General features: G+C 35.1%; 1 protein-coding gene across 1 annotated transcript; it reads right to left on the bottom strand.

Moving 5' to 3' along the window:
• Positions 1-7,598: 7,598 nt before the first annotated feature.
• LOC145015465 (endoglucanase 25-like) lies at positions 7,599-11,389 on the bottom strand. Its single transcript, XM_078973941.1, has 6 exons — positions 10,759-11,389; positions 9,883-10,196; positions 9,347-9,808; positions 8,658-8,793; positions 8,399-8,571; positions 7,599-8,313 (listed from the first exon to the last, which is right to left on the bottom strand). Exons 1-6 carry the CDS (start codon positions 11,129-11,131, stop codon positions 7,909-7,911), a joined length of 1,863 nt encoding a protein of 620 aa, XP_078830067.1. The 5' UTR covers positions 11,132-11,389; the 3' UTR covers positions 7,599-7,908.
• Positions 11,390-17,470: the final 6,081 nt, after the last annotated feature.

Here is a 17,470-nt window from a genome sequence, read left to right as displayed (position 1 = left end):
CTCTATAATGTTTGTTGTAAAGTCTTTGTGACTTTGTGCATAATCATTACAAGAGAATCATTGCATATAAGTTTAGAATCTAACAGCTTTCGGTAAAATGGCATGAATTTGGAATTCATGCATTTGCCATAAGAATTCGGGAGTGTGAAATTAGAATCATTGAAAGTTTGGTCAATTGGTTTATTTCACAAAGTAAGGATCATAGATAAACTTAGAGTGCATACTTGGTGTATGGCAAATCTATTGTTTAGAAAAACATAGTGTACATGCTTGGAGCATGGGACAACTATTGTTTTAATTCAAGAATAAAGTTGATAGCTGAAACAGTATGCAATGAATAATGTGTAATCATATGGTGATAAATAAAAGGTGTTTTATTTATGTTCATAGGTTTTGATACCATATTAGATTCAATTATTCTTGTGTTTCATTTTGCATGTTTTGACTTCCAGAATAAACTAGGTTATTCTTCCGGAATGACTAAGTTATTCAAACCATCCACAGTCGGTCATATGTTGGAAGTAGGTATGAATCAAGACTGTCATGGGTTGGCTTGTAGAGGTCCAAGTTGGTGGACAAAGCTGTGCTACAACACTCATGAGTGCTCATAAGTTCTGAGTATTGGATTCAACCCACGCTCATTGGAATCATTTCATAGATTTTATCACGAGTGATCATGAGACGATAATATATTATATTCTTCAAACCTAGAGATATGAGTTGTTACTACGAGTTGGTGATTGCACGAAAACACATTCGGTAACTCGATGTTATAGATGTGCCTTTGTGTATGATTCAACAAGTAGTAGAACAATCCATATGAGTCGAAGTTTATCCATTCCTTTTACCTTCAGGATAAAAGCGATATATGTGGGCCCCTTGATGATTTAATGATGATACATGTGAGTGCTTGGCCAAGCCAGGACTGATTTGATTTGTTCAATCAGTCAGTCATCATGAATCGAAAATCGGGAAACAACAAATGGACAGAGAGAATGATTTATAATCCATGTCTCAGTCCATATGATATCTAGAATGGAGGAATATATGATCCCTTATCTAATGGACAAGTCATTGAGAAAGGTCAGAGTTCATCGACAAGGTCAGAGTTCGACAGAAGCTTTTGAGAGCTACAATTGCTAGCCGGTTCTAGAAGTCATAAGCAATAATAGTTTTAGAGTTATCCAAGTGGGAGACTGTTGGATTAATGTCTAAGTCCATAACTATAATTGGTAAGACTTGACCCGACCCGACATGGTCCATTTGGGTTGCATGTCATCATTCATTTGGATAGACTATAATGAGAGAAATAACACTTAAGGTTGGTTAATATATTATAAGTTCTAATATATTAATAAGGTTATTTAATTAGTATTGATCAAGAATTAATTTGGAATTAATTAAGTGATCAAAAAGGAGACTAATTAAATATATGGGTTGATTGTGTAAATCACTCATTCTTATATATGTGGGCTTGTGATCCAAGATTCCTTATGTTGGACTAAGTCCATGGGGTGACCCATGGATAATCCATGGAGCATAAGGAATTGGTAAAGTTATGAGTTACATGGTGTAACCCTAATAACCACCATATAAAATAATTCCATGGCTTAAGAAATCGTGCACTAGTGTGTGAATAAGAGGGCTAGACGATTTCAAGGAGTGTTCCATTTTCTCTCAAGTCATTCCATGTGCATTTGGTGTTGTGTGAACCATTTGAGGTGTCACACTTGGGGAACTAGGCACTCAAGCTTCATGAGGACATTCTACATCAAAGAGGTATGTAATTCTAACTTGAGATATCTATATGAATCAATGTTATTTTGCTAGTTAGGATGAATACCTTGGAAAGTTCATATTTGCATGTATAATACAGAAAACATAGATCCAAGGTATTTAGGGTTGCATGTACACTTAGGAGTGTTAGAATGCTCAAAGCCCAAGGAGCATCCATGGAGCACCCACTGGGTCCTAGCCCAATTAAGTGAATCATGAACCATAAGCCCACTATATAAGAATGAATGATTTACAAATCAATCCCCATATATTTAATTAGTGTCTTTTTATCACAAAATTAATTCCAAATTAATTCTTGATCAATACTAATTAAATAATATAATTTCATATTAATATATTAGAACTTATAATATATTAACAAATCATAAGTGTCCTTTTTCTCATTTGGCTATCCAACAGTTGAGATGTCGATGCAACCCAAATGGACCATGCCAAGTCGGGTCAAGTACATACTAAATATAGTTATGGACTTAAACACCTTATCCAACAAAATCTACATATGTACTAAATCTTGTACCAACTAAGAAGGTAACTAAAATACATTTTGAAATATAGAAATGGACTCATCCCTATCTTGAATGTATCAAAGTATAGGATTGTGAGGCTTTTGTTCATCATGAAGTGCTCGACAAATTAGAACCTAGATCTTGAAGGTGTTAATTCATTGGTTATCCCCAAGACTCCTTTGGATGTTTGTTTTACAAATCTTCTGAGAATAAAGTGTATGTTTATCAAAGGGTAGTCTTCCGAGAAAGGGAGCTAATATCTCAAGGAACTAGGGAGCCAAATTGATCTTGATGAGATTCAAGAGTCAACCAATGAAGAAACTAAAATTAGCATTAGTTGTCAACTTGAGGTTGGCATACTTGTTAAGGAATTTATCATCCCTCTATCTCCTCTTCATAGATCTGATAGATAACACCATCAACCTGAGTTGTATGGTTTCCATATCACTAAGGAGGATAACAATCTGCATGACAATGATGAGCGGTGCAACTATCAGGAAGAGATGGCAAGCCTAGAGGCTATAAATGGCAACAGACAATGAAGAATGAGATTTAGTCCATGTATGATAACCAAGTATGGAATTTGGTTGATCCTACACCTATCGTTAAAACTGGTGGTTGTAAATGGGTCTTTAAGAAGAAACTCGACATGGATGAGAATATATAAACATTCAAAGCTCACACTGGTTGTGAAAGGTTACACTAAAATTCAAGGAATTAATTATAAGGAATATTTCTTGCCAGTGGCAATGGTCAACTCTGTTAGGATATTACTTTTCATAACTACATTTCATGATTATGAAATATGGTAAATAGATGTAAATGCCAAGTATCCAAATAGAGTGTGAAAGCTTGAGAGGTCCATTTATGGACTCAAATAAGAATCTTGTAGATAGAACATATGTTTCAAAGAAAAGATCAAAGAGTTTGATTTCTTGATAAATGAAGATGACCAATACATATATGTTAGAGCTAGTAGGAGTGTTATAGTCTTCGTAGTATTATATGTTGATAACATACTACTTATATGAAACAATATCCTAACATTGCAAAGTGTAAAAGATTAGCTTGCGAAATCTTTCGTTATGAAGGACAAGGGAGATGCCATATACATATCTGGTGTAAAGATATATATGGAGAAGTCTAATCTATTAATTGGATTAAGCCATAGTATATACTTAAACAAGATCTTGAAGAAATTCAAGATGCAAGATTATAAGGGAGGCCTCGTACCTATACGACATGGTATCATTTTAAGTAAGAATCAATGATGTAATATCCAGTTTGGAAGAATTATTTTCTTAAGTTAATCATTTTAAAAGTTTAAATTTTGTATGGCCACAACGTGGCATTGGGTGGTCCACAGTGTGGCACCGGATGAGGAAGAATGTGTATTTGTGCAACACCATGACGTGACATATAACTAGCCACGACGTGGAGGCTGTTTTGGGCCAAAACCCTAATTTCAGTATTGGGGCCGTATTTAAGGGTATTAACTCCAAGGATTTCTCATTTTGGTATCTCCACTCTCTAAGATTGAATTCCCTCTAAATCCTAGACTCCATATGTATGTTTTGAGTGTGTGAAGCCATTCTTGTGAGGGATGAAGAAAGAAAGAGCTTATTTTGGTGTTTGGTTGCTTGGTTCTAGCATAGATCTTGCATCTTCACATCTTTCCTGACCTTAGGAGGTATAAAGTCTCTACCTTTTTCATAAAAGCATGCTAGATCTAGGTTTTTACCCACCTTTCTCCATGTTAGGTTGAGTAGAATGCTTGAAATCCATAAAGTTAGCAACTTTATGGATTATTAAGGTCTCTTAGTGATTAGTGAACATATGTTTAAAATTTAAAGTTGTTGCTATTTTGGGCTTCATGCATGTGATCTTTGGTGGTAATTTTCCATTTTCACCTAAGTTTAAGTATTAGACTTTGTAGATTGAAAATCATTGATCTTTGTGAATTATTAGGCCTTAGGAAGGGTTCTAGAGAGCTTGAAGGAATGGCTTAACAAGTTAAGATCCAAATATGTTATGTTGCTAGAACCCAGTTCTCACGATATGACATTTGGAGGCCACGATGTGGGACTTGGGAGGGATCCCGACTGTTTTGTCTTTTAGTGCCTACGATGTTGCCTATGGGTGGCCATGACATGGAGTCCTGTTGAGGTTGACTTTGACCTTGATCGTTGACTTTGACCATGTTTGACTTTTGGTCAATTTTGGGGTTTTAGGGTGTAGACAAGAGATGGTACTTCTTTTTTGCTGTTAGGTGTCTCATTGTACCTATCTACCTAGTGTGTGAGTTTTTGGGTGTTAGCTGCTATTCGCGAGGTGAGTCTTCTCACTATACTTGCTTGTATGGTAGTATATGCTGACCAACTGAGTATTATCTGTTGATTATTGCTATATGTGAACTGAGTTGCTGATAACTCCTAGACTGTTTGTGAGTCCATGGGACTGCTGATAGTCCTTAGGGTTGCTGATAGCTTGTGAGGTGTGTTGTTAATCCACAAGGCTTGTTGTTAGCCCACTAGGATTGAGGATAGTCCCCAGGGTTGTTGTAAACCCATAATTGATTTTATTGTGTTTTGTATATGACATTCGAGACTGTTGATAGTTCCAGGGCTGCTGTTAGAACATATTTGATTATTATGTTGTGTTGTATGTGATATTTTAGGGGGAACTCACTAAGCTTTGTGGTTACAATTTTGGACTAAATAGTTTGCATGTAGTTATCGGATTGTGAATGCGGGACTGTACACACACATCGAAAGATTTATAATTTGAGTTTTGGCATTGTCTTCTTTATAACTTTGATTCCTGAATAATGGTTTATGAACAAAAGTCTTGACTGAACGTAATTTTGTTAAATTGGATGTTTTATTATCTTAAAAATAAAAAATATTACCTGGGATTTTGGGAAGTTACAAATGTCCCAATACTAGTAAAGAACTGGCCGGATAGGATGAGTCGAGTCCTATATGCTTCTGCTATAGAATCGATCATGCATGTCATGATATGTACTAGGCCTGATGTATTATGTACCTTGAGCATGATGAGTCGTTATCAGGCTAACCCATGTGAATGTCATTGGATCACAAAGAAGAACATTCTAAAGTATCTTAAGAGGAGTAAATATATGTTCTTGATCTATGGTGGTAAGAAAAAGCTAATCATAAAGGTTTATGTAGATGCAAGTTTCCAAAATGATAGAGATGAATTCCTAATATTAGTTGGGATTTGTGTTCTTGATGAATGGATGAGCGGTGACTTAGAGGAGTTCTAAGCAAGAGACCATAGCTAATTTGATGATAGGGTTAAAGTATATTACAACTAATGAAGCTGCAAAGGAGGCAACATGGTTGAAGAAGTTCATCATCGATCTAGGAGTTGTTCCAAGCATAACTAATCCTGTTGATATCTTTTGCAATAACGAGGGTGCAATAGTTTTGGCTAAATAACCTCGAGGTCACAAGCGCTTAAGACATATACTCATACATTTCCACTACATCAGGAAGCTCGTAGAAGAGGGAGGCATTATAGTGAGTCATGTATCATTTGAAGAAAACCAATTTGATCCGTTCACCAAACCATTTTCACGGATTGTCATACTAGATCGATAGACATTTAGATGTATTAGTGAGTTGGTTTGATTACTTACTTTATAGTTTGATATTTTGAAATTGATATAGTTTATATATTCTATCTGATTTGGTGATTATTTTGTAGAGACTTAATTATAAGGTATTGCTACCATTTACATTAATATATTTTGGTGTTCCATTTTGAAGGTTTTGCCCCTCGATGATTTGGTGGTGATAATCAAATGTTTGGCCAAGATGAGACCGAGTTGGTAAGATCAACAGTCAGTCTAATATGATCATCAGAAATCTCTATCGAGAAACATAATCTTGAACACCAAGATTTACTCATTATCCATGACACTTACAACTATTTAGTAATATTAGTATTAATGACAATGTCCTTTTAGGTTACATGCAAGAGCAAATATATGTAACATGGGAAATTAAATATCCTCCTATTTTTTGCTCCTACAAATCTTCGTACCAATTTAAATGATACATGTGTGATTTTAATATACTAAAATATCATTCAATGAGCATTAAATGTTACACATGTCACTATTTAATTGGGTAGGAGGATTTATAAGAATAAAAAGTAGGAGAATATTTAATTTCTCATGTAACATTAGTCAAAGAATATTAATAGAAATTTGTTTTGTTAGTTAATTAAGTCTTTACATAATTAAATGAAACTTGTAGATCTAGAAAGGTCTAGTGTAAGAATTTAATATTGAGATAATACTTATCCTTTAGATTTTAAATCCTTCCCTTAAAAATAGAGACACCTACAATCGGATTTGAACTTATAGTGTAACCGTTAGGCCATAGGGTATGGATGAGTTTTTCACGCGTGACAGCTGATGTGGAGGGGGGTATTTACGCGTGAACACCACCCCCCTCTATAGTGGGTGTGACGCGGATTGAAGCTATTCACGGACGATTATGAGCAATTTTATTGGTTGAATTTTTTCTCCCAAATCATTCCTTCCGTCTCTCTCTCTCTCTCTCTCTCTCTCTCTCTCTCTTCCTTTTCTTTTTCTCTCTCTTATTCACTAGTTGTTACCACCCCAATTACTAGTAAACATGTAGTGGAGTGGATCTTTATATGATGTGGCAGCCTAAAACACGTAAACATCTCAAAACCATACCTCATGGCCTTATAAGACATTATTCCCCGATGAAATGATTCTAGAAGTTCAAACCCTGTGGCATGTTACATGGACACCTCACACCCGTCCTCCAGTAGATAATGTTTCCTTTGAATTGCATATCAAAGCAACCAAAAAAGAAATTTAAAACGTAGACATGATGAACCGGATGCAAACCAAATCAAAATGAGAAAACTTTTTGAAGAAATAGAAGATGCGGGTGTTCTAACATATTTTTGATTAGTTAACCATTATCTAAATATGTATTTATGTTGTTAACTAAAAGCTATTGAAAGTTATTGTATGATCTATATTCTATATTCTATATTAATAATTATTTATTTTTATTGTTGTTAGTTACATAATATATTTTTTTTCTCTAAAAAGGCCGACCAAAAGGGGTATCTTCACTTGGTTTGCTCATTTATACCTCCCATGCTTTAATGTTACACCCACCATTGGATCTTAAGGGGTACGTAAGAGATCTCTCAAGATTAGTTGATACTTAACAAATATTGTTTTTAAATCGGCAATAACAAGATCCAAAGTGTTCTACAACAAAATTGAAAACCACTGAAAACCCAGAGATTTCATTTAAAAACAACCACGAGTGTGACAAACTGTTATCGTTTCGAATTATACATACATTTGATCGTTTTTGTTACATCCAAAAAAACACATATATAATATGTATACCATCCACACACTTTCATTTACGGGATATCATTCTCAAAAGTAAATCGCTACAAACCTCCCGCCCACATGCTTTCATTTCCCATCCTAAAACAAACTAAACCATAGCAAAATCCTGTTCACTATAACTCACACACCATAAAACACATCACCACCAATTCAACTCCATCCGCCACCCACTCAAGGCTTCCATGGTGCTGGTGGTGGTGGTGGAGTCGGAAACATTGGCGGCACCGCCGAAAAGATAGTGTTTTTATCGATCTTCTTTGTTGTCCGGTCACCGGAAAGTGCCACTAAAGCGGCAACTAAACCGGCATTTCCGGCGATGGTTGGCTCTGTGTAATTGTAATTTGATCGGACATCGTGAAAACCGTCATGCCTATCGGGCCCCGCAACCATAGCACCGATAATAGTGTTTGGATTAGCTTTTTTGGATTTTTCCCATTTAATTCCTCCGGTACAGCTGTACTTGACTCTGTTCTTGGGGATGGATGCTCCTCTGTGGTGGACTTGCTTCGGGTAGTGGGTCCCGTAACCCACAAGATAACTCATTTTTCTTGGGTTGTCTCCGAGGATATAGTTGATCTATGAGATTAACATGAAAGTGTGTTAATAGGTTATAGAAGTGACATTAATAATAAAAGAATGTTAACTCATTTTTCTTGGGTACCTGTTTCTCTGCGAACTTGCGTAGTACGTCAGTGGAATAGAAATTTGGGCCACAATACCAGCCAGGGGTATCTGCTGCATCAAGATAGTCACTGAAGAGGGTAGCTAAGAAGGCTGCATTCACTACATACTGAAGTGGCTGAGGTCTCCCATGGTTCAATTGGATTAATCCACCTGAAATGGAAGATGATGATCATTGCTCATATTGAAATTTCTATTCACTGAATATTATAGACGAAAAGGGGAAATCGTTGGTTTACCTTTTGTTCTGTTGAAACTTGAAAAGTAGGGTAGGTAAGAACACATGACTATGCTTGTTTGGTTGTGAAACGTTTGTAATGTTTCTTCGTATGGGTAACCGGGGCTTAGAAATAATCTCAATCGAGTCAATAGCACCTAAAATTTGTAACAATTTGTATCATCATTAAGCAATTAACCAATTTTGATAATGATTCGGTTATAGTAAACGATTGTTCCTTAAGCTCTTGTATGTTACTTAATAACAAGACAGAACAGATTGTATTGCATTTGGCATACATTGGATTGGAACTGTTCAGTGGGACAAATTTCAAAATTTCCCCCACCCAAACAAGATGGGATGGGGACTCGCCCTTGATATCTTGTGCGTGCAAATGACGTGAATGTTATTTCCTTATTATTATAATTGAAAATAACCCTAGTAAGTTTGTCCAGTCCAGTCCAGTTCAGTTCAGTCATGTCTTATCCTGTGTTGCACGACAAACATTGAAAAGGACATGACTGAACCTGATAAGGGTGACTGGACAAACTTTCTAAGACTATTTTCAACGATGAGGAAGAGAAGGGTATTCACGTGTTTTGTACACAAGAGAGATCGAGAGAAGTCTGTATCCCACATAGCTGAAGACACAGTACAATCTGTTTTGTTCGAAATTATCAAACAATAGATTATTATAGTTTGACAACTTACTTGAGCTCCGGTAAGCTTGTTGTCCCAGCTAAAAACACCATAATCGGGCCCACCCCAAAAAGCACCAGCATGCTTAGCAAGTTTGGGATGACTAGCAAGGTAAAGATACGATTGATTCCCAGTAGCATAATACATCCAAGTTCCACCCCAAACAAACTCATCCCAATACATACTCGAATTATAAAAAGTTGCAGCATCAGCTCCACCTGCACTATAACTCCCACGTTGATCTCTCGCAAACTTCCAAAGCGTCGCAGCACCATGAACAAGTTTCTTCGAGTACGCTTTGTTATCCTTGAACACAATCGACGCAGAAGCCAGAGCCGCAGCCATCTCCGCCGCTAGGTCAGAGCAACTCGAGCACTCCGTCACCGGTCGCTCGTAGTCGATGTCTTCCGGTCGCATCCAGCAACTATGATCGTTAGGGTCATCTGGCCCAGCCGATGTATCCCCTTTCCCGACCTAAAATTGGAAGCAAGTTTAGCAATTGGATCACACCATGAACAAGTAAGACCATATTAGGTATGAAAAATCACCTGAGCGACGATTTGACTGATGGTATCGGCGGAAGAATTGAAGGTTTTGAGAAAGTAATCGGTGCCCCATTTGATGATTTCTTTAACGTGATTGAGCTCTCCAGCAGCTTCGTATTTCGCGCTGTATTCGATTACACTCCAACTCAACATAGTCATGGCGAAAGCTTTTGGGAAATGGAACTTTATCGCATCTCCGGCGTCGTAATACCCGCCGACGAGATCTTTTAAAACGGCGCCGGATTTGTCAGCTTTCCCGTCGTTTAAACATGAATTACCCCTCCATGAAACGTTATTATGCTTTGGGAGTTTTCCGGCTGCAGTTATAAAAAAAGAAACAATAACATAAGCTTTTTGAGATGGATCAACCTCATTCCATGATAAAGATTTAATCTTTCATTATGTTTTACAAAATTAATGCATTTAAATTACATCTTTGTAGTACGTTACGTATATCGATGCATTTTTTTAGCAATTTTGATCCTTTTTTATAACTGTTAGATTTCAGTCATTAAAAGTTGCAGAATTTGGTAAATAAGTGTCAGAAAGCTCAAGTAAAACTGTTAAAAACTTCAATAAAAATTCGATCCACCGACACTTTTCTGTATATATTTTTATAATAAAGATGAGACCATTTGACTTGTTAAGTCAAAGTGTAACCTACAAATAAGGATCTTTTATCAAATAGTTGCAGAATTTAGTAAAGAATTCACATATAGCTCGAGTAAAACTGTTGAATTTGATTCATTATTAGCAAAAATTGATCCACCGACACCTTGATGTTTATAAAAAGATACCATCAAATCAGAGATGAATTCATATGGATGATTGACATCAAGTAACAGATCAAAATCTGGGTAAAATTGGAACTGAACTTACATTTTTGGGCATTGAAGAACATGAGAGCTTTTTGAAGTGCAATAGTGTAATTATCAGGAGGAGGTGGGTGTTTGTGATGCCTAGGCACAGTTTTGACGATCAACGTGACGAATCCGGCGATGAAACCGGCTGCTAGAATCAATCCAACCGTCCAAACGAAGATCTTACGGCTGACAATGATACAACCCAGATCTACATACTTCTTCTTCTTCTGTTCTCCGGGACCCAACAACCAGCTCTGTTGCGTCTCATCTAACGGCCGTGACAGCGCCGCCCTATCAAAGTCGTTTAAGTTCCTGCTCCGATCATCGTCCGTCGCCGAATCCGCGTTGTGTATCTCCAATGGCCCACCCCATGGATCTCTCCCGTACATATTTGTAAATTGAATTCGATTCAATCAAAACACAAAAACAGAGCTTTGAATCTTGATCTGATTTGGAATTTGATGTTCGATTGATAACGAGATTCAAAACCCAGATGAAATCAAGCTTGTGGAAATGTGGATTTATGTCGGGGTTGCTTGAAATTGCAAAAGGTTGCTCTGTTTCCGTGTGTGAAGGGTGAGAAGTGAGTGGGGTTTTGGAGTTTATGATGAAGTGAAGGAGAGAGGAGAGGATTAAAGTAATGCTGTTGGTGGATTTGTTTGTTTGGTTTTCTGTGATTTATGAATAAAATTTTCATAATAATTAAATGATTGTCTTCATGAAGAATAGAAAATTGGGTGGCAAATGACTGTCGAGTCCACAAAGCAACAAAGACAGTCTGTCTAACACTCTTGCTCTTTCGTAAGAAAATTCAATGGCGACATTAAATCTAAAAGGATTTTTTCATTTCACCCCTGTATTATTCAGGAATAGCTGAAAAGGTCCCTGGATTGTAAGTTTATAACACTTCTGTTTAGTTTATCAATGATGAAATAGAAGATTGTGTGTCTAAAAGCATCAATAAACAATAACTGTTATAAATTCTTTCAAGTATCTTGAGATGGAATATATTAAGTTTTGATGGTATTAAATCATTAAAATAGTGCTTAGAAGTACTTTTCACTAATTAATATCGAAATTGCAAGTGATCTTGACAACTTTTCATAGGTTTTTCTCAATTTGATTTCTTTGTTGTTTTTAATTGTAACAAGTACATATATCAGTTCATAAATAACAATCATTTTCAAGTTAGGTGACTGTTTTTTAGAGAAAATACTTGTTAATTGTAAGTGCATACAAATTTGGGTAGCAATAACTTTAATGACATTCTAAGACATAATTTATAATATTTATACTAATTTATGTGTATGCCAAGGAATTTGAGAAAAAATTATATAATAATAATCAGAAGTTTTCATTGGTCCATGTTTACCCTTGCAATAAAAAGAGAATCTATGACATATTTTTCTGGACTTTTAGAATTAAGTATAATCACTTGTATCAATTATTTATCATTTGTATATTGACTTGATTTATACGTACAATACTTTTTTCCCAACTTATATGTTATTTATTCATACACTCAATGGAAAAAGTTGTATTGAATAAAATGAGATTCACTTAAGTAGAGAAGCAAGACAATACAAAAAAAACTTATATGTCATTTATTCACACTCAATGGAAAAAGTTGTATTGAATAAAATGAGATTCACTTAAGTAGAGAAGCAAGATAGTACAAAAAAAAGGTCGTGTCTTGTGCCCTGTGTACATGATCCTTTTGATGAAGTGTTGTCATTAAGTTATCTTAAGGACTTTTAACATTACAAACTAGTTGTACAAGAAAGATAAGGATATCAAGACAAATATATGGACCAAACTTGCATATCAATGAATACATGAGGGGTTACTTTTGTAATTTAGTCTATATATTTGGTGGCTGGTGGCAGGTACGAGTGATTGCTTCCTTGCACCGACTTTTGCTTCGAGTGCACTGCATTGCATTCTGTGCCAACATGTACCAAAGTGTCACAAAACTAGTTGTTCCTCGTTGTGTTTTTAAAAATTTAGTTATATATATTAATAATATAAAAAAAAAAGAGTAAACTACAAGAATGGTTAACGTATTTGCTCAAAAATTTCATTTTAAGTATTCTTTTTATCAATAGTTTTGTTCTTAAAATGGAATATTTTTAGTTTTTAGTCGTCTAACTTTTTTATCTACGGATATGACCTAAATAACAATCTTTGGCGTAATATGATTTTATAATTTATTTATATTTATATTATAAAAAAACATAAATATCATCTTACAATTTCTTTCTATTTATTCTCTTATTCATATAAAATTATCATTTTATAATTTCTTTCTTATATTATTATTACTAATAACCTTCGTATAACCAAATAATCATCATCTCTTCTGAGTGAGAATTAATATCTATACTCAGATCAACTAGAAAAATAAATTATCATTTTGCATATTTTTAATCACATCTAACACACAAGGAAAAATGTCATTAGAAATAAATAAGAAACAAATGGCGATCGACATTTCAAATCGATTGTTTCTTTTGCGTTTTAAAATAAAAGTGATCTATATGCGTGCTTTGAGATGAAAAGGGTGATGATATAGTCAAATTGGTACTGATTTCATGAATTAAAAAAAAAACAATAATATATGTGATTCATGACTCATGGATTAAGAATCGAGAAAACTACAAATTTAGTTATTTTTCTCAATCTTTTTGAAAAAAATAATCAAAAAAACTCTACATTACAAAAACAGCCATTAAAATCACATACGGATTAGAGGCATTTGCAATTTTGAGTGTTGATCTGTGAAGGTACAACGTTGTAAATTATGGTCGTGCATTGTTGACTTGTACATTCATAGTTAATTATTTTTTCTTTCATTGGTTTTTTCGGGTATAAACAACTCCCCCTTCCACACACGTTCGCAGATGAAGTGAGTTTATCTGCGATTTTCTCTCACTTCATCTGCGCTTTTGCAGTGGTAATTTTATTTATTTATTTATTTTTAATTTTGACTACGTAAATGATAGGTTTGACGAATCCATTAGATAGTTACTTGTGGAAGTTCACCTTCGATGATCTTTAGAAGACTATGAATAAAATAAATATGTTAGACAACGGTATACATATGATTTATGTTATAAAAATGATTTCTGATGCATCTTCAAATTATATAAGTATTTTTCATAGTATGTTTTTTGTATAGTTAGAACTTGATTTGTGATGCATAGCTTCCTCTGAAAGGTTTGAAAAAGTTTTTCAAAAGAAAAATAAATAAAAATTAAGGTTCCAAAAGAAATTTAGGAATTTATATTCTGGAAAAACTTACATGGTAGGTGGTCGTAGATGATCCTATCTATGTGCGAACGTACAACTTATAATGCATAAACACACTTTAAATATTTACACATTCACAGATCAACACTCAAAATCGCATATGGTTGTAATCCATCTGCGATTTTGATGACTATTTTATAGTGTTGAGTTTTTTTGGCTATTTTTTGCAAAAAGATCAAGGAAAATGGCTAAATTTGTAATTTTCTCTTAAGAATACACATATTCCCCCATCATCATAATCTTTAGGTGTTGGAATCAAACTAGGTGGTGCAAATATTGCTAGAAATAAACTAATCCAAACGCAATTTTAAACAGTCCAATAAACAACGAGATACCATATAAAGTTTAAAGTTATTCCCAATAACTAATCTAAATGGATTTAGTATAATCGACCCAAATACACAACATGGGAGTAAACAGTTTTACTTTGAATGTGGGGATATTCTTTGGTGTAGAAACAATGATATGATTTAACCACCTGTATCATTATCTAAACGAGCAATGCAAAATGTTTCTAGACATCAACCAATATACAATACCTAACTTTTAACACAGAGTACACCCGCTATTTTATTGTTATTATTATTATTATTATTATTATTATTATTATTATTATTTAAATCATCTTATGTACATTTATGTCAAACAACTAGATACAAGTAGTTATCAAAATTATCATACTAATTGTAACAATATAAGGATCCAAGTTAGGCGTTGCCAACTTCATATTACTCTATCGAGTCTACTTGAACTTGAAAGGAACTCAACTACAAAAGTAAGCTACAAAGAGCTTAGTGTGTATCTCTAATGACATTGTTCATAATAATCAGAACATTGATTATATAAATAATTCAACACCCGCTTAATTAAAATTTCCCCATGCCTTTCACCCAACTCCATATACACCCAATCATGTATAATCACACAATTATGTTAACCACCGAATACCCTATCATATAATATTTGTTATATGATTCAGACTCCTTGTGACAACCTAATATTTCAACTCTTTGTAATGGCCTAATAGGTCAAGTATTGTAAACATTTTTGAGTTAATAAAATTAACTTTGATAATAAAATGTCCAAAAAGTTTCTATTTAAATTCTTCTATGTTTAAATATCATTAAACCATGATCGTACGTAAAAAGAACGCCCAAATCCGACTTCGTATAGTGAAATTATGATTTTTTCCAAGCTCAGCTTAGCAACAGACAGCTAAAAACTCGAAACGGAGATCGAGCGACATTTGGCCGGAATGACCTAAACGAGAATCGAAGGTCTCGACAATGGTATTTCAACGGTAAAAAGTCTGGCAAAAACCGACGTCAGATAAAGAAGTTATGAATTTTTAAAGAGATTCCTTAATCACGTCATTTTAATAAATAAATAATAAAAATAATTTTGGAATTTGCCAACGGAATCTAAATGAAAGTTGTAGATCGTAGTCTCACCTTCGCGGGGATATAAAGAACGTCGAAAACGGAGTTCGTATGAAGGAAATATGAATTTTTGAAGTTTGATAAATGATTTATATATAATTTTTATTAAAATTTCGGTATTATTCGAAGAGGAGTCAGCCTAGGGCCGAGGTACGCGCCGCGTACCCCCGTACGCCCCGCGTACTCGAGGCCACGGCCTCGGATCGTCCACGTCGCCCTATGCGAAGCTATCCGACCCTCCGTCCCATCCGTCCCGCTCCATCCGAAATACGTAAGCGATGACGTACGGGTACGCGCTGCGTACGCCCGTACGCCCCGCGTTCGGAGGCGGTTCAACACCCCTATAAAAGGGATGCGAGCCTTTCCGAAAAATTTGTTCATTTTCTCTCTTTCTCTCACGATCTTGCCTCGATTTCCGTGCCCGTTCAAACCCGAAGCTCTGGTCTTTTTGCTCAAGTCCCGAGAGTCGATTTTACTCCCGAGATTCCCGAGAATCCCGAGAAAAATCCGTTTCCCGAGACGAAACTCTGCCTGGTTTTCGATCTCGCTATCTTCAAGCTTCCAAGTGAGTTCATACCCCTTTATTCAACCTTTGAAATGCTTTTAAATGTTTTAAATACTTTATGGGGGGGGGGGGGGGGGGGAATACAAGTTAAACACTTATAGTTATTGCTTCGATCACATGTGATTGCATTAATCACATGTGATTAATAACTAGGAAACCAATGATTTTATCACTGTTCAAACTGTTTTACTTCAAAATGTTTTACAAACTCTTTTACATATCAAATGCTTTATTGTAAACCTTGTTTTACTACCTATAAATTTGCATGCCCATATATGTATAACTATATAAATAATGTTTAAAGGGCTTAGGAAAGCCACCTATCCTATTTCCTTTTCCTCGATTTGGATGTGGTCTGGTGGAATTTCGGGTGACCATCCGAGGGTCGTTTCAATATTAGTTATATATCATATATACATGTATTGACATAAAAGTACTTCCATATTCATACTTATCAGCACCTCGTTAGTAAGTTACCATCGGGGTAACACGGGATCATACTACTACAATTTCTAGATCAACGAGTCAGTTCATTCAGGAGTCAATACTTATTACTAAGAGAACATATACAACGATACTAGAACAAGTAACATTATATTGCATATACACGAATACGTTAACAATTGTGATCCACTGTATGGGAGCATGTCTTAATTGACATGAACCGAGTTGTAGCCAGAGTCTCTTGGAGGGAGAGCGTGATTTTGCGTATAGATCTATACTGGATTGACTATCCTACACCTCGCGGCTAGCTACAGTGGGACCTACAGGTCTGCGGGTGCCAAACGTCATACCTTATTTTCGACTATACGTTGTCGATGTTACCAGTCGATAGTATGGTGCAATTTATCACATGATACCTTAATATAAACCCGGTTTAAGGTAGTTAGTACAGCAGTAGTTCCTATAAAACAAAACTACAGTACTACAATAATTTACCCATTACATTTTGGTGATAACCTCACTTAAACTTTAATGTACAAACTATATTTTGTTAAATGATAGTTATACTTGGGAAATTACACACTTTTACATCAAACGAGCATACAAAACAGTTAAGCCTTGGTAGAGGGCTACTTTAACAGAAAATATAGGTTTTTCTGAGAGATTCAAACTTTTACAAACACTTACATACATTTACAACTCATACTTGCGACAGGTTCAAACGTTTTGATAACAAACCTCAACACTAAAATACTTATGAATTCACCAGCTTAACGCTGATAAACTCTTTCAAAATAACTTGTATTCTCAGGTCATCAGTAGACATGTACCGATGCTAGCTTTTGAGAAGATGGAGCGCATTCAAGACTCATCATACTATTTTGATTTACATTATATTTTTGGTGTCTAAAACTGTACGAAACACGCTTGTATTAAAATTTTATATTTAATGCAATGGATGATGCTGTTTG

The sequence above is a fragment of the Lactuca saligna genome, chromosome 9 (genome assembly GCF_052625555.1).
Source record: "Lactuca saligna cultivar CGN05327 chromosome 9, ASM5262555v1, whole genome shotgun sequence".
Taxonomy (NCBI): domain Eukaryota; kingdom Viridiplantae; phylum Streptophyta; class Magnoliopsida; order Asterales; family Asteraceae; genus Lactuca; species Lactuca saligna.
This window is presented reverse-complemented; position numbering and strand designations above follow the sequence as displayed.